General features: G+C 37.0%; 1 protein-coding gene across 6 annotated transcripts in view; it reads left to right on the forward strand.

The window, feature by feature from the left end:
- The first annotated feature begins 4369 nt into the window (after positions 1-4369).
- Positions 4370-23864, forward strand: part of LOC115452845 (lysosomal alpha-mannosidase) — a 42867-nt gene continuing 23372 nt past the window's right edge. For 2 of the 6 annotated variants that reach the window (XM_037438696.1, XM_037438637.1), the window contains exons 1-8: positions 11993-12082; positions 13152-13259; positions 16578-16680; positions 17208-17289; positions 18410-18519; positions 19111-19186; positions 19968-20173; positions 20974-21110. In XM_037438696.1, the coding sequence (XP_037294593.1) occupies positions 12080-12082; positions 13152-13259; positions 16578-16680; positions 17208-17289; positions 18410-18519; positions 19111-19186; positions 19968-20173; positions 20974-21110 (825 nt within the window). In that variant the 5' untranslated portion in view covers positions 11993-12079. Of the gene's footprint in view, positions 4407-6395; positions 6548-11992; positions 12083-13151; positions 13260-16577; positions 16681-17207; positions 17290-18409; positions 18520-19110; positions 19187-19967; positions 20174-20973; positions 21111-22974; positions 23109-23864 lie in introns of those variants that run through there. The other 4 variants (XM_037438664.1, XM_037438787.1, XM_037438719.1 and 1 more) reach the window with 4 other exon arrangements.

The raw sequence follows: 23864 nt of genomic DNA on the forward strand, positions 1-23864 counted from the left end.
AGTATTTAGAATAGATCTCTATGCAATTTTAATAAGACTGATTTCTCTACGTTTCAATCCATGTTTTTATATTTATTGACATAAAAACATTATTAATGCAAGTCTATGATACGAAGCGATTTACTATAACAATGTTTTTTTTTACATGATTCTAGGTTTGTTAGGCAAAGGCTAGCTTATACAAACACACCGTACTTTTGGGTGAGTGCTTTAGGCGACTTTGGATAAGATTAAATGTTGTGTCGTATTGTCGACCGACTGTCGTATGACAAAAAAGTAGTTCATATATGTGATATTTAAGATGTGTATTTCGACGGTCCCCAAGAACAAAGTGTCATCTGCAAAATGCTCTAGTCTCAGTAGGTTTTAAGTTAAGTGAAAATATAAATATCAATTGTATTTATCAAAAATTAATTTAATTTCTAATGAGGTGAGTTAATGATATTATCTTCACTAAACTTAAAACCTTTAGTACTGCAACTACAGCTTTTTGCAGATGAGACTTTGTTCTTGGATCTCGATTTGTAATCTTTGTATACTTATTATAGGATTTTTATAATTATCTGTTTTACATCCGTAAGTTTTATAAAAGGATATTACATTTAGGAAGCAAATAAAATATGTCTCACAGTAAATGGAATCAGGATTTACAAAAGTACCAAATATTTTATTACCATATCCAATGTATATAAGAAATATTTTTGTACGAAAATCAAATATGTTAAAACAATATTTAGAGCCTAAACTATAAAATAAATGTAAATCAGTGCCAAATTCCATCCAGAATAGAAAAATAATCTATTCAAACATTTTGTGATATTTTTCATTAATGTAATAGTATGCTAAGTTATTACTAAATTAGAAAACTCAGACCCCCTTATTCATAGACGTTATTTATCTAAGGACGGAGCATTGCTGTTATAACAAATTTGTTTCTCAGCTTTGTTCATCTGACAGCCAACTAGATTCAAGTTGTATCTCAATATTAGCCAATCACAACGGCCCCATGCCTACGCACTGTGAAGGATGCCATACCGTTAGCACTGAGAAACAGACTTGTTATCACAGCAATGCTCCGTCCTTAGATAAATAACATCTATGAATAAAGGAGACAATGTAATAAGATCAGGGGGGTCTTATTACGTCTATAGCGGCGAATCCGTCTTTTTGCAACTACGGGCTTTCTATTCGAAGGACAGCTTGATAGTCGTATAGGTAAGAGAGTAAAAATTTATTATTATTTTATAAATTCAATTAGGATATCAATTTTCTGTTAGAAAAAAAATGACAATAGTGTTGGATACCTGTAAAGGTTTGTCACCTAGAATAAGAGCTGAATATTGAATCTTTCATATGTATGTTTTATGTGATAATTGGTGTGTCTATTAATAAATAAATAAAAATAACCCCTATTTGCCTATACTGCCGTGCTAAGCGCAAAAGCGGTATGTCAGGGAAACCTTATTTCGAGATAATCGAAGTTTTGTAAATATAGTTTTGTATGTAAAACTGAGATAGAGAAACTCTTCTAAGGTTTTTTTTTAACAAGTTCTAAACAAGATACCTACTGTTATTTAGGTAAGTTCATTTGGGTATTTCTTTAAGTTATCTGACGACATAAAAATCAAGATTTAGATTTTTGTTGAGATACCGCTTTTGAAGCACTGCAGCATACGGTTATCAAAGGTGTCCTTCGATTAGACCGCCCGTAACTGCAAAAAGACGGATTTTCCCTCCGTAGACGGAAAGACTCCCTGGCCTTACTCGAGATTTAAATTTAAAAAACCTCTTCTGTGACCTCAAAACTGCCAGAATTCTGAATATTATGCTACTATCGAGGCAGATATAAACAGTCTTACTTACAAAAAAATCGCAAAGCTATGCTTAGTTAAAACACAAATTGACTCGATCATCTGTAAGTTAAAACCAGCCATTTTACCATAACGTTTAAGCTAGGAAACTTATGATGTTTTTGACAGCTATTTAAGCAATTCTTAACCACCTCACGCTGAAACAAATTTATAAGTAAGACTGATTATTTTGTATCTATGATGTAAGAAATTCTTATAACCAGAATTTGGCAGATGCACAAACCACGCCTTGACAAAGAGAAAAAAAAATGTGCGAATGATACGACTGTCGTGGTCCCAACTTCATATTGGCATAATGTAATGCTATAAAAAAGAAAAAAAAAGCATGACTGTCATAAAAATTATTAAAATATGTATAATGGAATTAGTCTAACTTTAAATATAAACGTGATATAATGACAGAGTTCTCTTTATTCTCTGTAATCGGGTTAATGGATTAAAAGCAACTTTAAATATAAATGCACTTTCATGTTAATTTTAAACATATTACAAGCCTTCTTTTTTGTTTTATTTAAGGCACAGAATACAATCAAAGCATATAATAATGATGACTAAAGCTAGGGTTAGTACTTAATCTAGATTGCACTCCATTTGTGCCCAAATTATGATTGTTACAAACGATGTGTTAATATTTAATTGTAATAGATGCAAAGATTGGACGAAACCACTAAGTTACGTGTTTTTAAAATAATATTAAACTTCTAATTTACGTAATGTTTAAAAACAGCATTTGCTGCAAACTTATAAAATTTTGTATCACGCGCATGGAACAAAACGAACTAAATGCAAATAAATATAATACCAGCATTGTATGACATATTTCGATGGCTCTAAGTAAACGGTCGTATCTGAAAAAATAGCGATATTCAGTTTTTTACCTTATCATTGTTTACGTACTGTTTACTACCGAAACTCATTGAAAAGTTAGTAAATGATTGTTAGCGAAGTGTATTTTCGTTTATTAACGTTTGAATTAATTGGGTTTCGTAGTAAACAGTACTTGATAACGAAACGCTAAAATGTAAATGTCGCTATTTTTCCAAATACGATAGTTTAATAGGGGCCATAGATTTCTGAGCACGGGCGTCTACTAGTGAGGGTTTAGGCTTTAGTCCACCACGCTGGTCTAATGCCAAGCTGATCTAAGTTGGCATCCTGGCATTCTTAAAGATATGCTCTTGTTGGTGAAACCAATGAATCGTCACGATAAAAGTGATTATTAATTTTTAATTATTTATCGTGTAATCATCAGCTCCTAATAAAGATTTTTTTATGTTTGCATTTAATTTTTTCTCCCTACTTTCCTCTAGGGCCCTGCAGTAGCTAAGCCGGGGAAACCAGTATACCGTTCGCAGAATTCTCTCAGTATTGACTGTGGGATCTGATACTAAAAAAAAGCTAGATAATCCACTGTTGAATATTTTTCTCTATCACTCTTCCCGTTCCTATATGATCCTCATGCAACGCTTGCTGGCATTCTCGGTCTCATCTCACTATCAGGCTGGTGGTCTACCTAAGTCTATGACATTCCCCGGGTATGCAGTGCCGGATTTATATTTTTTATGAGTGTAGGCCACTTTATTTCCGCCGCCCCATGTAGGCAGGTTTATGTATGTAGGTTTCTAAAATACTTAATAATTTTCCATTTGTTTGTAGTATGGAAGGCACTAAAGTTAAATAAACGAATGATTAATACTGAATGGACTGCCTCGGTGGCGTAGTTGTATTGCATGTCCGGTACAACAGCGCTCTGAGGTCCTGGGTTCGAATCCCGGGTCGGGCAAAGTGATATTTGGGTTTTTCTGCTCAGTATCAGCCCGGAGTCTGGAATTTGTGCCCGATATGGCGATAGGCTCGCCCCCTATCACATCATGGGACGGAACATACTTGGCTAAAAGTGGGTGCCCTGGTTGCGCCTCTGCATACCCCTTCGGGGATAAAATGTTATGTATGTATGTATGTATGATGACTTAAATCAAGTGAGCGTCCTCTGGAATCTGCCGCCTCTGTAAATCTAACTAAAGACTTCAATTATTTTCCGCAAGAGCAATTACCGGGACAAAGTAATGTTTAAATCAATCTAAGACGTCTACTTGTGTGCCAAATTTCATGCAAATCTGTTCAGGTGTCTCGCAGTTTTCCTCTAACATTCAAAACATTTTCACAAACTTTTGCATTTATATTGGTATTTTATGGTCACGTCTTGCATTAACATCTACTTTTATCTCAGGAACCCGGTATCCAAATATAGCGGCAATAGTCTAGTTGGTTGTGGAACGGACTGCCGAAACGTATGTCCGCAGGTTGAATACCTAAACACGTCTATGACTATTCTAAAATTTTGTGTGTATTCTTTGTGAATTATCGCTTGCTTTAACGGTGAAGGAGAATATCGTGAGGAAACCTGCATATCTGAGAAGTTCTCTATAGGAATTTCGAGGGTGTGTGAAGTTTACCCGCACTACAGCGTGGTGGACTAAGGCCTAATCCGTCTCAGTAGGGGAGGCCCGTGCTTCAGTCGGACAGTATATACAGGTCTGATATTATTATATCTATCTTGGTAATTTGCTCCTGTAATAGATAGATTTATTTTCCCGATTTCTAAGTAGATGGTGATAATGTTCGTTGTGGGTTGGTATAGCATTTTAGAGCCTATTATAGTAGGAAAGATTTTTCACATGGACGAAGTTGCGAGCATTACTTAATACCTATAAAATAAAGGACTAATTTGTAGATACGAAAAAAAATTGAATTAATTTATTCGTATTATTTATTATAAAAAATATAACGCAATAAACGGTTTCACTCCGTTTTTAATTAGTACTTGGTTGTTTATATAAATAATAACAATAATTGAAGTGGAGTTCAAATTAAAGATCTTTTTTTTATATATTTATTGCAAGTCATTTAAAATCTTCTCGCAAGGCTTTCGGAATGGTGTTATGTGATTTTCTAACAAATCTTTTAGATATTTTAAATTTAGAACCCTGCCCATTGCTTTCTCAGTTTGCAAGAAGGCTAAGAAAAGCTTACCATACTGCTTATTGTTTCTACAAACATCATTATGTTGTACAAGAAGAGAAAATATATAATTCTGAGTTTCGTCACTATTTTTACTTATTTTATAAGCATTTAATATTGTAGGGAGATAATGAACAAAATTTTCAGACGTTAGTTTTATGTGTAGAATGTTTTTTATGAATTCCTTTTGTTCGTCCTCATTTAAAAAAGTTATGAAATCGCTCAGCATTTTCTCCGGTATATCCGTGTCTTGAAGTATAATTTGCAACATTATTTTATATAATTCTTCATGTTCTTTGTGTATTTCTACGAAAAAATCTAAGTATAACCTATTATATTCTCGTTTTATGCAATTCACAAGAAAATGTTTACAAAAGTTCTCTAGAAACTCAAAGCTGTTTTTAGTAATGATGACGTGTTTACAGAGTTTATCGATAGATGGCGTTGTCAAGCGTTCGGAAAGCAAAACAAACAAGTTTGGATTTTTTGTACATTCTTCTACGATGTAGTCCCAACGCGAAGTCGGATCCGTTTCTATCGCATCGATAAGTTCTTCATAATCATTCATACACTCATCGTTCATCACCACATCACAGGTTAAAACTACTGGATTTTTTTCACCGCGCGACAAATTTAGGTTATGTTTAGGTTCTTCGATGTTTCTTCGGAAGGCAAGCATCCACTTGTTATTCGGGTCTGGAGGCGGCGCAGCGGCAATGCACTTTGCTAGTAATGCTTCTGATGAAGGACAAAATGTGTACATAATAATATACGTATTGCAAAACAAAGAGTTTAAATACTTGTTTGATATTGATAGTTGATAACTTTATTTTGACAATCAGCTGTTGAGTGTTGCCAATCAATCGTAAAATTATATTTTTAATCGATTATATGTAATGCCAATCAATGGCAAATTGAATTGAATAAAAATAAGGTTCCTATTGAAGCACAGCGATGGCAATGACACGTTTGCATGGGAAGAATAAAAAATTCGCGTTATTCGTTCTCCACAAAATATAAGAGGGCGTATTTGCTCTTAGCTTGGTCAGTAATTGCTTAAGTTTCGGGCATACTGAGTTCATTTTAGACCATGCTTGGATTTTCACGTGTGCGAGCTACCAAAAAACTTGTTTTGGATGTAGTTCTAGCAAAAATTTATTCTTTAATACAGCACCTCTATTTTTCGATATAGCAATGCGACATTAGCGTGCAGTTAGTTAGATGCGAGAAGCCTATATTAAATGTGGAGGCTGTAGTCGAAAGCTGTAGAAACACATAATTTTAAGTGAACGCAATAAAAATTTAAGTACCTTTTGTCTTTCATCTCTTCCTGTCGCGAAAAAATTTATTTCTAAAGGTAAAGTTTGTCTTGAGAGAGATAGCGAACAACAAATATGTTTGTAATTTTTATTATTATATCGATTATTATAATTTTTTATTAGAAAAGAATAAGGTACACGTTTTAAAACTTTCATTTGTTTTAGTAATCGATTGCAAAATTGATTACTAGCAACACTGAACCCGACAGCTGTCGAAACGGGAATAAAAAAAATAGTAATTATTCGGACAGCTAAGGAAGTGGTTGTCCTCAGTTTTATAAAATATTTTTTTACGTAGTGCAATTTGTTTTTATGGTGTCCCGGAGAAAAGTGTAAGTATGTATTCTCATTTCCATCTATTATTAGTAAACCTAAATGGCATTTTTATGGATTTTGGTCCGAGGTAGGTATTATTATGTATACCCTATTTCTAATCAGTTTTTCCTCCTACATTGTGTGGTTGAGGTCTCAACTGATGCCCTATATAAAATATTATTTACAGTTACAATAACTATTCCTATTTATTAATTTCATGATACACGAATTAAAATATTTAACGATATTAAATTATACTTAAATAAATATTAATAAAATCTGTATAAGTAATAATTTGATTTCAATAATCATCATTCATTTCGTCTCTACTCTGTTGGTCGATGGTTTTTTTCCAAGTTTGTAAACATAAGTCGTAGCTAATTGGTTCAGTCATAGAAATTACCTATTACTTTAATTCGATCAGTATTTTTTGCGATACCTCTAATTGCCGTTATCAATAATCGATTCCAATCGTTGTTTTCGATTTTTTTTATTGCTTTGAATGACGAGACGAGCTTGCCGTTCGCCTGATGGTAAGCGATACATACGACCGTTAAACAGTAGAAACACGAACACCTTGAATTATAAAGTATTGTTTGCTATTCCACTGCGCTCGCTATCCTGAGACATAAGTCTTATTATGTCCAGTAGTTACACTGGCTAAAAAGTAATTACTGTTTCTATAGCGAAAATCGACCAATCAAAACAGTTTTTTTTACAAGCTCACAAATGCTTTTTTAAATTGATTTTATTTTCGGAATTGGATCGAAGCTACCATTTGTCCCGAGGTATTATTTATCCAGAAAAATCGTTCGCGTAGGCACAAAAGTTAGAAATTCAATACACATGCGACTAGCCGCAAGTTTTGCAAGTTTCATAAAGAAGTAAGCTTGCCGCGATTATTAACATTGCAAAAATCGCTTGCGGAACTTGCGTTTGCAAGTTTTCTTGTTTATCTTAACCTCGGTTATTAGTCTCCAATAAGTGTCCATTGTTTTTCTATGTAAACAAGTAGTAATTAAGTATAATTTTATTTAATGACGTAACGAGCAAGACGCTGGTCTGATGGTAATTAACATCGCCTTTTTTCCCGAAAGGGTAGGCAGAGGTGTGTGATGCTCCTCATGATAGGGGGCGAGCCTATCGCCATATCGGGCAAGAATTTCAAACTCCGGGCTGATATTGAGCAAAAAACCGATATCACTGTCCAATCTGGGATTCGAACCTAGGACCTCAGATCAGGACACCACCGGTAATGATGTTTATAAATAATAATATCAGCCCTGTATTATATTATACTGTCTCACTGCTGCACGGGCCACCTCTACTACTGAGAGGGATTAGGCCTTAGTCCACCACGCTGGCCTAGTCCGGATTGGTAGACTTCATTCACCCTCAAAAATTTCGATAGAGAACTTCTCAGGTATGCAGGTTTCCTCACGATGTTTTCCTTCACCGTTAAAGCAAGAGATAATTCAAACAGAATACACACATAATTTTTTAGAAAAGTCAGAGCCGCGTGCCCTTGTGATTTGAACCTGCGGACATTCGCCGCGACATGACAGTCCGTTCCACAACCAACTAGGCTATCGCCGCTTATATATAAAAATAGTTTTTTGATATAATATGATGCGCTGCATGTTCTGACGGATTTCACAATGGCGGTTATGTAATAAATAATAATAAAAGTCACTATTGTACCACACTATTGTTTTGGGTAACTGTAAAATAGTTATATGTGGAATTAATAATTGTACGTTTTCATAGTAAAAATTATTTGCAAGGTTTAACTTCTGCAAGTTTCTTGCTAATCTAAATCTTGCTTTCAAATTCACTTATTCTTTTTAGTGTATAAGCGCTTAGCTATCTTAGGCGTTTCGTACAGGTTTATCAAAGGACCGGTTAGAGGTCAAAGTATTGGATTTTTGGCTGGCTAATTTTGTTTATTTCTTTTAACTTCGGTAATTTGCATATTTTAGAATAGTTTGCGGGCATTTTAAGTCAACGGAGTCAGTTCGCAAACGTCTTCATTGGATTGAAATCGATTAATATCTGATATTTGCGTGTACAGAAAAAAATATTATTACAAAAATATCACCAAGCTTTAAAATTATACTATTTTTCGGATTCTATCGCGGTTTTAATGTTTTAGTTTTACCTCGACGTTTCGAAGACTTTGCAGCCATCGTGGTCACGGGGGTGATCACCAAACTTGTCAACTTTTCCCGCCTTTTCCCGTTGATATTCTTTGATACAAACCTTTTCTTGATAATTAGGAACTCAACACAAAAGGAATCAGCCAAGCCGGTTGGGCTGTTCTCAAGTGATGCTCTTACATACACATGGTAACTCAATTTTATTGCTCGGTCTTCACACCTCTGCAAGCCCGCACGGGGGGACATTTATCACGGCTCCAGGCACACAATTCAATGTGTATACCTCATGGTTGCCAATTCACATTGAGGCCTATAACTATAAGGGCTCGCGAATATTTCCTGGCCTTCCCTTCTCCCATCAGACGTTTCCTTATTATTCCCCCACACTTTCTTCCCCAGCTATCCTTTCAACTTTCCTCCAGGTCCCTGCAGCCGCTAAGCCGCAGGTATTCCACGGTGTTATGGCGGGGTTCGATAAAAAAAGAAGTTAATTTTATTTCAATAAATTTTGAGTGTTTGAATAGGTAGTTACTCGCTTGTGTTTCAGAGCCGTTTTCAATCGGTCCCTAATCCTTTTCTCGATCTATCCCGAAAATAGATTAATCAGGATAAAGCTTTTTGACATGGTTATGAACAATAACGTATATTCTATAGGCACGAACGTCCATATAAACTATTTGTTCAAAATTTGAACTAAAATGAAACGTCACTGTTATAACCTATTTATTCACTCGAACAACAAATAATTTTACTTATTTGACTTATATATTTTATTCAAATCCAGGTTTACACTTAGACTCGAGTTTTTATATCATGAGCGCCACTCCGTACACAACCACAAGCTGTCAATATTGACCACACTAAAGTCAATTTGAATGGATTGCAGTTCAATTCAGTTGAAGACGGTTAATGTTCCGAACGCCAAATCTAGTACGTAGTACATACAAGAATATGTCGATGCTTACGAATAACTTATTTTGGTGATTTTTATCTTTAAAAACGGATTAAATAAAGAATCTGTAGAATTTACAACAATAACTTTTTAGATGAAGATATTTTCACCGGATCAAAATTTACATTTAAAAAACAAATAATAAATAAGCTTAATCAGATCATATAGCATGATTGTATAAGACACGTTTTAAATATAGCTACGGTTATAAAATGTATTTACAGTATTTTTTACATAATACGTGGAAATTGCTGTGGTTGTTACATTAGCTCATTTAATTTATATTAAGTTACACTGTTAAGTTATATTTTATTGTAACAATGTTATTTTAACAAATGAATAAAATAAAATTAAAGGTTGTTTATTGAAAAGGGCCATTAATTAGGCCAACATAACTGGCTTTCAAACTGTTAATCGCAAGTTGAACTTTTGTACCAGGAATATTCTTTGCTTGCGATGCCGTGGACAGCACCTAGTTTAAAAAAAAAACCGAATCGTTTCCCGCCATTTCTTTTCTCGTAACTCGATTAGATCTAACGGGTATAAACGATGTCAACAGGGCGGTATGCGCATGTGCGGACATGCCTTGCGTTCTATATCACCACGCTTTTATGATATCCTAGTACTTTTGCGGTCATGTACAAGTATTGAATTAGGATTTATTTTAAGACCTCTGATTTTAATGGACCTTGGTGTGTTGTGAGCGCGGTATGGCACCTCTCTGAGGTCTTGGGTTCGAGTCCCGGGTCGGATAAAGTAGTTGGGTTTTTCTGCCCTGTATTATTACCCTGGTGTCAGCTTGTGCCCGATGTAGCGATAGGCTCGCCCCCTATCACATTATGGAACGGAATCATTTTGGTTTGGAAAGCAATCCACTAAACTGATTATGATAAAAAAATTAAGTATATTTTTATAAATAAAAAAAAAAACAATTTAATAATAAATGTCGGAGTTCTAAGGTAAAAATCATTTAAAAATACTATATGTCGATTTTAGAACCTTTTTTGAAGTCTGCTACAAATAGGGATCACAATTTAAAAAGTTGTATAATTGTAAAATGTAGGTAGATATCGTAACTTTGACTTTACGGGTGACCAACAACTCAGTCCGCCCCATCTCCACGAAGGCTGCAAAGTCTTCGAAACGGGAGAAAATTATTATATAAAAACCGCAGTAAATCCGTAAAATAGTTCAATTTTAATGTCTAACATTCGCGTAAACATAAAAAATACATTATACAATTTAAACCAAGTTCCATAAGTGATTTGAATATCATCTTTGTTCTAAATAGGGGTTATTAAAAATAATTAAGAATATTATGTTTGACATAATGACTTCAAACACAAAATGTTCCTAACTAGTGTAATAGGCTTGTGCTAGAAAAAATCGGCGATAGCCTAGTTGGGTGTGGAACGGACTGCCGAGACGAATGTCCGCAGGTTCTAAACCCAAGGGCACATACTTCCGATTATTCTAAAAATATATGTGTGTATTCTTTGTGAATTATCGCTTGCTTTAAGGAAGGAAAACATCGTGAGTAGACTGGTATACCTGAGAAGTTCTCTATAGGAATTTTAAGGGTGTGTGAAGTCTATCAGCACTACAGCATGTTGGACTAAGGCCTAATCCCTCTCAGTAGAGGAGCCCCAGCAGTGGGACAGTATATACAGGGCTGATATTATATATTATATAGAAATGTAATTATACTTACATAATATTTAAAGAGTAGCAAGGCCTAATTCCAAAAACTTACTAAAACGTTATGGAAATATTTCAATAGCTTAATCATTAAAAATGTTGTATAATTGTAAAATGTAGGGTAGATATTGTAACTGACTTTTCGGACTATCAACAAATCAGTTCCCGTGACCATGAAGGCTGCAGGCTTCGAAACGTCGGGAGAAAATTATAATATAAATTATTTCACCAAATATTTTTTCACTAATACAAAACTAACCTCTGAGTACTATAGACTAGGTACTTCCCAGTTTCACTTTGTTTTTTTTTGTATCATTTTGTTTAATGCATGTATGGCGTGTGCTTGAATAAATTTCTGATTGTAAGTGTGATGTCGCTGCGACGAATTCTCTTAGAGTAGTAGTAGTGGCTTTAGGGCGCGTAAAATTAAAATTACTTTTATTAATATTTATTTTGTTCAAAACTAACCACTTTTTTTATTTTTACATAGATACGTCTCAAGTTACTTTTTGTATTGTTATTTTCAAGATGATAAGTATGTGGTTGCATTTAGTAACGCGATGTCAAAATAGATAGCGATAGATTAACTACAATTATTAGTAGGTCAACACACTTGAGAATCCAGATCTAGAATGCTCTTATTAGTTTATCTGATAGTGTCTTCTTAATTGTGTAATCAAGTTCAGATAAAAGGTATATAGTTTTGTTACACCACGTCAGATGTTAATCATAGTTGTTCATCGATAGATGGTGAGTTGAAAATCGATTATTTTGTTTTATTTTCGAAGTGTAACTTCTTTAGAACCAAAGAGTTCAAAGATTATATAGAGCGGACATTGGGAAGATTGTTATACAAAAGTGTTGCGCTAATGCGATGGTTCAATCTACTGTGAAGTAGCAAAACAATGTAAAATAATTCACATTTTCTCCATATCATGATTTGTACGTTTTTAATTCGAATATTAGCATATTTTCTGTAAATATTTTATTTTTTACTAGCGACCCGCCCCGGCTTCGCACGGGTGCAATGCTGATACTAAATACACCACAGAAAAACTGTGACGTTGTATATAAAAACATAGCGGCCCGCTCTGGCTTCGCACGGGTATAACATAACAAAATAACAGTATTTCTCCACCATTTAATGGATGTTATTATACATATAAACCTTCCTCTTGAATCACTCTATATATTAAAAAAACCGCATCAAAATCCGTTGTGTAGGTTTAAAGATTTAAGCATACAAAGGGACATAGGGACAGAGAAAGCGACTTTGTTTTATACTATGTAGTGATTAATATCTAAGGACGCTGTGACATGACACGGACATTTCAAATAAGACAGCGGCATATTACCAATTGGTCCAAATGGACCAACCTTTTGGAGCACAAATTGGGTCCTGATGTCCAGTCTATAACTAACTATATCATTGACGAAAAAAAACATTTTTTATCATTAACGTAGGTATATTCTATAGACACGAACGTCCATAAAAATTAGTCAAAATATGAACTAAAATGGCAACCAAAACGTCACTGTTATAATCAATTTATTCATTTGAACAACAAAAAATTTTACTTATTTGACCAATGTTTATTCAAATCCAGGTTTACATTTAGTCTCGCGTTTTTATATTATGGGCGTCACTTATTACACAACCACAAGCATCAATATTGATACTAAAATCAGTTTGAATGGATGACAGTTCAATTCAGTAGAACACGGTGAATGTTCGGAACGCCAAATTTTTACGTGGTACATATATATCGATGTTTTTTATTGTCATTTTCACGAAATACAGTATGTGATATTTTTGCAGGTAGCTATGTTGAAGCTGTTGGTGCTGTTGGTGACTTTGGCTGGAGTATTCTCCGTGCCTCTTCAGGATAAGATCACTCCGAGGAGCGGCGAGGCTTGTGGCTATGAGGTAATCACGGTTTTAGGACATGTTTTTATTGCTTTGAATGACGAGACGAGCTTGCTGTTCGCCTGATGGTAAGCGAAACGATAAACAGTAGAAACACCAACACCTTGAATTACAAAGGGTTTGGTATTCCACTGCGCTTGCCGTTTTGAGACATAAGGTGTAACTACTGGACATAATAATTATAATCCCACGAACGGCAAGCTCGTATCGTCATTCAAGCAATAAAAAAAAAACGATTATTAATAAAAAAATCCAGTTTTATAATTAAGATTGTCGGGGAAACAATTGGAAATTCATTAAATTATAGATAAATAAGGATATTGACGTATTTATCGCCTAAATAGTCTAAATACCCAGTGGTAATGTTGTTGACTCTTCCTTTATCTCGGTAACCTTTCAACTTAGATATGGTATAATCAATACATACAACTTTATCTGAAATGGTTCATGCAAACATTTGATGCGCCTGAGTTGGTTTTACAATTACAATACACATATCTTTTCTTTTGCCTATTGTAATCAAATCAAAAGCTCATTTGATAGGACGCTTTCTTTTAATTTTATCCGTGGTGCTTTATAACTAGCTTATCTAGCTGTAAACGTCCCTATCCTTGAGGTTAAAACGCCTCCTTAGATCACGTTTTTGTCACATTGCTATGGAGGGAAGTGGACAATTAATATTTCCAACTCCTCCCTATCTATTTGACTATCGTTGCGGGATAATGACAAGTGTTCCCTGAGACTCTGAGCTTCCCCGCTCGGTGTCATGCGTGCCACTGCTGATCCTCCAGGAGTTGTAGTGTGAGGGCGGGAAAGTCTCTATTTGTCGCCTTCTTCCTTATCTGGGGTGGACAAAGATGTGTAACAGTTTGTTCGCGTACGTGTTCCCTTCCTCTGTTTGGTTTTTTAAGTGGAAGGGGTAGAAGTTTTTAACACTGATTTAGTTCATTATTTTATATTAGCTTTTGCTCGCGGCTTTGCCCGCGTGGAGGAGTTTTCTGGTTCATTTTTTTTCCTACTTACTTGATATGTATCGTTGTATAACCAAATTACACAAAATCATTATTAATTGTAGCCTATTTGCTATTCTTATGTGTAACCAATATTACTGTAAAGTTTCATCCAAATCCGTTCAGTAAATTTTTCGTGAAAGAGGAACAAACATACATACATCCATCCTCACAGACTTTCGAATTTATAATATTAGTAGAATGTAATAGAAAATAGTACGTAAATTATGCTTTTCTGTCAAAACTGCATTAAAATTGGTGAAGAAATAAGTAATTAATATTTTAAATATTGCAATGTGTAGGAGTGTGCGTAGTGGGGTTATCGCTCTATCTCATTCTTACGCACGCGTCGTAAATCCCGATGACGTCACGTGCGCGTAATGCGCCTCATTTCTATTTCTTTACACTCATTCCATTTACTCGTGGTATGTCTCTCATATGTGAGAGTCCGCCTGGGTAGGTACCACCGCAATGTCTATTTCTAACAAGCAGTGTGTTGTCACTGTTGTGTTTCAGTCTGAAGAACACTGTAGCCAGTATAACTACTGGACATAATAAGACTTAACATCTCATATCTCAGGATGGCGAGCGCAGTGGAATACCAAACAATACTTTGTAATTCAAGGTGTTGGTGTTTCGCTTATCATTAGGCAAACGGCAAGTTCGTCTCGTCATTTAAAACAATAAAAAAAACAGTATTAGTACTTCCCAGTAAGGAGTGGGAGTTGTCAAAATTATCGATATTTGATAATGTATAGTGCGGTTTGGCAAAAAATATACCCTCATACCTCATACCCTCGAAATTCTTATGAACAATTCTCAGGTTGTCAGCAGAAACACCAACACCTTGAATAACAAAGTGTTTGGTATTCCACTGCGCTCGCCATCCTGAGACATGAGATGTTAATTATTATGTCCGGTAGTTACACTGGATACAATGTTCAAACTGGAACACAACAGTGACTACTCACTTGGCGGCAGAAATAGACATTGCGTTGCTACCTACCCAGGCGGACTCTCATATAGGAGACCTAGTGCCCTATATACTAATTCAGGACATGGTCTACCCGTATTTCAAATATCAGTCCTATCCGTTCAGATATTTCTCCGTTTATTACTATCAAACATTCAAACATCTTTATAAACTTTGTATTTATAACAGTAGGTTAGATAAGTAAGTTTGCAGTATTGTCTCAGTACAATGTAACCTCTTCGAGGAATAATATTGTTTTTAGTTCACATATGTTTTATTCAAAACAAAGTATGTCGACCCAGAATTAATTATTTTTATAGTATGATAAAATATTATGTTTGTTATTATCGGCATTTCTGCCTCTTCTTAAAGCGATGTACGGTCAGAGACAAAAATACTGGATACAAGAGCGCCACCAGCCGATGGCCCAGGGGGGGGGCAAGAGCACATGTTCCTTGTCCACTCCCGCTCTCCCGCTTTAACAATAACATAGAGCAGAGCGTAATTGAGCGTACGGAATATTAGGAATGGAATTGGTGAATTCATTCAAGTAACGATGTACGGGAATGATCGATGAAGCAAGTCAAGTCAAATAGAACTTTGGCTGCTTTACATTTTGCAACTTTTTTAGAATCTCTAGGGGGGAGGGGGGTTCAGTTGCCCCCGCCCTGCCATCCCCCCTTCGCGATGTCTTTGGTGGAATAAAACAAAATTTCAAAGCGTTTCTACTGATCTATCTATACATAATATTATAAAACAAAGTCCCCTTTTCTGTCTGTCTGTATGTTATCGATTTTCTCAAAAACTACTGGACGGATTTTTATGAAATTTGGCATGGAGATAGTTTAAGACCCTGGGAAGTTTATACTTTCTATCCCGGGGAAATGTAAAGCGGGACTTTTATACCGGAAATCTCTTTCACGCGGTTAGAATTGCGAGCAAAAGTTAATACTAATATATAAATCTGAAGAGTTTGTGTGAACGTTAATCTCAAGAACTACTAAATCGATTTTGATATTTTTTTCACCAATAGGCAGCTACATTACTTCCGAGTGCTATAGGCTATTTTTTATTCCAGAAAAACATTTTACCCTAACTGAGCAGCAGTTAAAACGCCTCCTTAGATCATGATTTTGTCACCCGCATTGCTATGGAGGGAAGTGGACAATTAATATTTCCAACTCCTCCCTATCTATTTGATTAATTTCGTTGCGGGATAATGACAAGTGTTCCCTGAGACTCGACGCTTCACCGCTCGGTGTCACGCGTGCCACTGCTGATCCTTATTCTGACGAAGCAGCATTTAAAGCTATCTATATTTTTTATTTGTTTCAGAGCTGCCCTGTCACAGAGAATGGAGTCCTGAATGTGCACATAGTTGCGCACACACACGATGACGTCGGATGGCTGAAAACTGTAGACCAATATTATTATGGAAGTGAGTATAATAATAATGATAGCAGTATTGTTGGACACTGCGCTTATTGAGGAGATATCCCACTTTAAATCTCTAACCGCCGCTTAGAGGCCGTTCAAGTATTACGTAACGCGATTTTTGAAGATTTTTGACCACCACATGTAACGCGCCGTAACATTTTCCAGTATGCATAAAAAGTTATGTTAAAGTTAAATTTTTTTTCTAATAATCACAATTATTTTACCGGAAAGTCGCTAAAATACCTTTGTTATTGTTTTAAAATAAAAAAATCCAATGTTACATAACGCGTTGTACGAACCCCCCCGCGCCTGTAACGCATCGTAACGTTTTACAAGAGCCCCCCTCCCCCCAAATTGCGTTACGTAATACTTGAACGGCCCCTAAAAACAAACGTCTCCTTCACACATCTCTCGTCAGTCGACATTCTATTGGACTCCACTTATCATCAGGTGTAGTCATACATCGAAGTATCACAACCATGTACATTCCTACATGATCTTTTTATGTTCTAATATTTATCTTTTCAGGTAGAAACAGGGTACAGAAGGCTGGTGTGCAGTACATAATAGATTCAGTTGTCAAGGAGTTATGGGAAGATCCTAAGAGAAAGTGAGTAGAGGTTACAGTGCTATAGTTTACTGGTAGGTCTCTCTGTGAGAGTCCGCCTGGGTAGTAGCATCGCCATAAATTCTGCTGTCAAGCAGTGTGTAGTCACTGTTGTGTTCCGCTTGGACATTGTAGCCAGTGTAACTACTGGTCATAAGACATCTCATGTCTCAGGATGGCGAGCGCAGTGGAATACCGAACATTTTGTAATTCAAGGTGTTGGTGTTTCTACTGTTTATAGGTATCGCTTACCATCAGGCGAACGGCAAGCTCGTCTCGTCATTCAAAGCAATAAAATGTACTTTCAATCATTATAATCGCTCTTTCGACAGCAGAGGTAGTCTTAGGGGGAAGCGAAGTGGGTAACTGCCCGGGTACTTTCGCGGTGCCTTGGAGGATTTTTTCGATCTTCCCAACATTTATTTTCTGTTATGCTCGGGGATTCGCGTAGTGTTATTTTTGCTTTCGCCTGAGGTCTCGCGTCGCTTCAGGCCGCTACAGTCTGACACTCATTAAGGGCCCAGGTAAAAATCAGTGCGGTTGTTGTCTGCAGCTAGCGTTGCCACCCGTACTTTATAATAAAATATTGTACGTTATTTCGGGTAATTGTACTCTATACTTTATGAGAACAAGAAAATACTTTATTTACCATGCTATGATTCCTCTAGGGTTGTTCGTAAGGATTTTTGCGTAAAACAGCAGTAAGTAATTGTACAAAAATGGCAGAAAGTATTTAATAAGACTAACGATATATTTTCTTTTTAATGGTATGCAATAATTTCATTTTTATTGTCGATTCTTTCTCCTCCAGCACTCACAGTTTTAATTTTGTGATGTAGATTACCAAATGGCTAGACGAACAACATAATTCGTGTTTTGAATGTGAAATATTAATGTTATTTGTTAAAAGTTTCCAAATTTATGAGCAAAATAATAAAGTAGAATTAATTTGTACTTTTTTTGACACCATGTACTTTTTTTACCTTCAATTTTATGTACTTTATTTGCCCAAAAAAAGGTGGCAACTCTCTGCAGCTGAATGCTAAGCTCGGACCGTTTTTCTTCCTTACGCACCACGTCTCTAATGCCCAACCCGTGTTTACACTTACCTATTAATTCCTAGGTTTATATACGTGGAGACAGCTTTCTTCTGGAAGTGGTGGGTGCGCCAGCCCGAGAGCATCAGGGACAAAGTGCACACGTTGGTGAGGCAGGGTCGGCTGCAATTCGTCGGTGAGTGCGCGTGATTCTCTATAGCAGTGTTTCCCAATCTTTTTTAGGCCATTTGAATATTTTTACCAAAAATCCTGGTTTTAGTCTTCAGATTTTCTGATCATTTTGTAGTTTAGTGTGAATATGACGTGTGCGTAAGTGTATTTCTGACTGAAAGTATGATGTTGCAGCGGCGACGAATTATATTAAAGTAGTAGTACTAGTGCCATAAGGACGTGTGAAATTAAAATTACTTTTTATGAATATTTATTTTGTTCGTTACACTTTTTTATTTTACATCGATGGCTCAAGTAACTTTTGTAGTGTTATTTCCAAGTAGATAAGTATGTGGGCCCCTTACCGACGCCTATGCTAAGTATTATGAAATGCAAGAGCATGGGCATCATATTAATGTCTCATATCTGCCGCCAGGATGGCTGAGAGTTGCAAGAGATAGACAAGAATGGAAGAGGTTAGAGAAGGCCTATGTGTCTGCAGGACACGCTGATTTAGATTTGGAACCGGACTGATGTGCACACTTATATTTTATGTAAACTCATTGTAAAATCAGTAATAAAGGCTTTTGAATTTTGAATTTGAATCTGCCGCCAGGTGGCGCGTGGTCCATGAACGACGAGGCAGCCTCACACTATCAGAGCACCATCGATCAATTCACATGGGGACTCAGGTGAGAATGAAATTGAATGTTACTGTACACGGTAACAAATATTGAACTATAGAAAGACAATCGACATGTAAGAGACATGATTGATTACAGTTCCGACAAATTGATTACTTTACGGACAACTTGATTACATTTACAACAAATTGATTACTTTAGTGACGACTTAATTACATGTTCAACAAATTGAGTACTTTGCGGACAACTTGATTACATTATGAGCATCTTATCAAGTAACGACCTTCTTTTAGGCTCTTACCCTGGTCTTCGTACCAGTAAAAGGTATTGAATGAATAAATTAATCTCAAGCCAAATTTCGGTCACAGCGGCCAATCTCAGCGGAGATCAGCCACGCAGGAGATATTATAGTGCACAAGTGTGTGCAATACACAAGCACTCTCTGTTCCTTCTCATAGTCCGGTGAGACGTAAGACATGACCGTGGATCAGGCGCAGGACCAACGGCTTTATGTGCACGAGGCATGGGGGTATCGCACCATCAACTTCCTGACTCCAAGCTTATTTTCTGCTCCTTGACCCTTCTTCACTTGGCTAGGTGAAAGGCACTAGTCATGTCATTATAATCATCATTTCAGCCCGTGAATCGTCCACTGCTGGACATAGGCCTCCCTATTGAGCGCCACAGGGACCGGTTCTGGGCCGCCCTCATCGGACTCCGGCGACCTTCACCAGGTCGTCGGTCCATCTTCTGTCATCTGTCACTATAATACTCTTATAATATCAGCATTAGTTGTAAGATTTAGTATTTACTATATGATTTTTTTCAGTAAATTGAATGAGACCTTCGGCACGTGCGGCCTGCCTCGCGTCGGCTGGCAGATCGATCCGTTCGGCCACTCGCGAGAGTTCGCCTCGCTGCTTGCTGCGATGGGGTACGACGGACTGTTCCTGGGCAGAATAGATTACCAGGACAAGAGCAGCAGACTCCATAACCAGGACATGGAGATGGTGTGGAGAGGAGATGATGTGTTGGGTGAGTATATTTACTACAAGAGCGTGACCAAAGGGGGCAGGGAGGGGCAGCTTCCCTCCTCCCCCTCTTAGAGATTCTAAAAAAGTTGCCAAATGTAAAGCAACCAAAATCCTAAGTCCTTGACTTGACTTGCTTGATCGATCATTCCCGTACGTCGAAACTCGAATGAATTCACCAATTCCATTCCTAATACGTACGCTCAACTACGCTCTGCCCTGTCATTGTTAAAGCGGGAGATAGAGTGGTCGAGGAAAATGTGCTCTCGACTTTACCTACAATTCATACTTTTCTCATTCTCCATATCAACTTGCGCCCCCCTCCCTTCCCTAGGCAATCGGCTGGCGACGCTTTTAATTTAGTACCTTCTTACCTTATCTTACTAATATAAAGGCGAAAGTTTGTGAACATTTTTTTTATTGCTTTGAATGACGAGACGAGCTCGCCGTTCGCCCGATAGTAAGCGATACGACCGATAAACAGCAGAAACACGTTGTGGTTTGAAGAACATTGTAGCCAGTGTAACTATTGGAAATAATAAGACTTAACATCTCATGTCTCAGGATGGCGAGCGCAGTGAAATACCAAACAATACTTTGTAAATCAAGGACAATACCTTGAATTGACATGAGATGTTAAGTCTTATCATGTCCAGTAGTTACACTGGCTACAATGTTCAAACCGGAACACAACAGTCACTATATGCTGGGTAGAAATAGACATTGCAGTGGTACCTACCCAGACGGACTCTCAAATGAGACATACCACCAGTAAAACATAACAAATCATTATGTTGTTTTAAGGTAAATCATCCGACATTTTCACGGGTGTGTTGTTCAATACATACTCGCCGCCTCCGGGCTTTTGTTTCGACGTGCTGTGTGACGACGAGCCAATCATAGACGACCCCGACTCGCCCCTCTTCAACGTGGACGACAAGGTAAATTTTAAAATACCGAATTTCGTCAATTTTATTTTTTTGTATTTACACGAATTATTCTGAGGTTTGTGATCCGATTCTCGTGATTCTTTTTTTATTTGTTAAAGTAATGTCTCGTCTTGGTCCCGTTATGTCTTTTTTATTTATAACTAGAAAAATTAAACCAAGTTCTGGTAAAATATGGAACTAATTCACTTTTATTGACAACTAGAAGAAACAAAAGTAGCTCTTTCAAAGCAGGTTTTCTATTTTCCTGGTCTGACTATAAACGGCATGTAACAAAACACAGAACAATTTTCAGTTTGTACATTTAAAATATAGATTGGCATCGAGCATGTGCGGCATTGTTTTGCCCATAAACACAATACAGTCAAAACTTTGTTGACTTAAAAGAATATGGATAATGAAAAAGTTTCTGCCGGCCAAGCAACAGTGTGTAGTCACTGTTGTGTTCCGGTTTGAAGGACATTGTAGCCAGTGTAACTATTGGACATAATAATTAACATCTCATGTCTCAGGATTGCGAGCACTGAATACCAAACACTTTGTAATTCAAGGTGTTGGTGTTTCTACTGTTTATAGGTATCGTTTACCATCAGGCGAACGGCAAGCTCGTCTCGTCATTCAAAGCAATAAAGAAATTGAAGAGTTTGAGTCTCTGATCACTTACCATACGAATCTGGTGCAGGTATATACAGGGTCATTTTGACATTGCGTTACTAAATGAAACCACACACTTATCTTAAAAATAACTCTACAATAAGTAACTTGAGCCGTAGATGTGAAATAAAAAAGTGTAACGAACAAAATAAATATTAACAAAAGTAATCTTAATTTGACGCGCCCTAAAGCCACTACTACTACTCTAAGAGAATTCATCGCGACATCATACTTACACGCCATACTCGCACTAAACTACAAAATGATCACAAAATTAGAAAAGTAAAATCGGTATTTTTGATGAAAATATTTATTATTAATGGATGATTTTTGACACAATGTCAGCAAATGTGAAGACGGTTGGTTTTATTTAGTAACGCAATGTCAATATGACCCTGTAATCAGGATAGCGACCTTAAGACAAGGCGTGATACCATATTGGCCCATTTAATTATTCCGGAATATCCTTTGTATATCTGAATGGCTGGGCGACTGGCTAGGGATCTCGTCAGTAGACATTATGGACCTCAGTCTACCATCAGGTACAGTCGGATCATCTTACCGCATAAAGAAGGCAAAATACACGCCTATCTCCGAAGGGAGATTCATCACTGCTATGGAGGGAAGTGGACAATTAATATTTCCAACTCCTCCCTATCTATTTGATTAATTTCGTTGCGGGATAATGACAAGTGTTCCCTGAGACTGAGGTTCACCGCTCGGTGTCATGCGTGCCACTGCTGATCCTTACAGGAGTTGTAGTAGGTGTGAGGGCGGAAGTCTCTAGTATCTCCGAAGGGGTAGGCAGAGGCGTAAGGTGCAATCACTTTCGGTGTATTCCGTCCCATGATGTGATAGGGGGCGGATGTTTGGCTAGTACTGAGTAGAAAATAACGTAACCCGGGGATTGAACCCGAAACCTTAGCACTGCAGTTCGTAATACAACTACGCCACCGAGGCAGATAGGAAACAGTAATAATACCAAGCTTTTGACCGCAGCTTTACCCGCGTGAAGAAGTATTTTGAGATAGAAAGTAACCTATAACCTTCCCAGGGTCTTAAACTATCTCCATACCAAATTTCATTAAAATCCGTTCAGTAAATTTTGAGAAAGTCGATCACATACAGACAGACAGAAAAGGGGATCTTGTTTTATAATATCTATATATACTTTGATTTGGCTATATGTCAAATATTGTTGTAGGTGTCGAAGTTTCTAGAAATATGCAAGAAAATGTCTGAAGGATACAGAAGAAATTCCATTTTAATAACAATGGGCGAGGATTTTCATTACCAAGATGCTGCGATGTGGTTCAAGAATCTAGATTTACTGATCGAGTGAGTGATATGGCATGTACATCCTCAGAGGCGGTTCTAGCTCATGTGCCGCCCGTGTGCAATTCCTTGGCGCCCCCTAGGAGCCAATGGAATCTAATAAATTTGATAATATTAAATCAAAAGTTATTGTGTAAAGAAGCCGCTCGCCGGCCATAGCGCGGGCGCAGGTTGTTTGAGAGCGCCAATGTCGCGACGCATGTCTCTTTGAAGGTGTGTGCCGTCCCCAACACACTGCGCCCGTGTGCAGCGCACATCCTGCACAATAGGTAAAGCCACCTCTGTACACCCTAAACCCTCATTTAGATGAAGCAATTTTGGCATGCACGTATTATATTCTAGCTAGTGTAACTCTTTGACATAATAAGAGTTAGCATCTTGGGAGAGCGAGTCCGCCTGGGTAGGTACCACCGCAATGTCTATTTCTGCCGCAAAGCAGAGTAGTCACTGTTGTGTCCCGGTTTGAAGGACATTATAGCCAGTGTATCTACTGGACATAATAAGACATACATATGTCTCAGGATGGCGAGCGCAGTGGAATACCAAACACTTTGTAATTAAAGGTGTTGATGTTTCTACTGTTTTTCGATCGTATCGCTTACCATCAGGCGAACGGCAAGCTCGTCTCGTCATACAAAGCAATAAAAATATTATTTAGCATGATTAGAAATAGAGATTAGGATAATAATCCATAAAATAGTTACGCTGCTTGCTAACGACCAGCGTAACCATTTTAAGTTGCGCCAAAGGCATTTTTAT

Source organism: Manduca sexta, chromosome 1, assembly GCF_014839805.1.
Source record: "Manduca sexta isolate Smith_Timp_Sample1 chromosome 1, JHU_Msex_v1.0, whole genome shotgun sequence".
NCBI lineage: Eukaryota > Metazoa > Arthropoda > Insecta > Lepidoptera > Sphingidae > Manduca > Manduca sexta.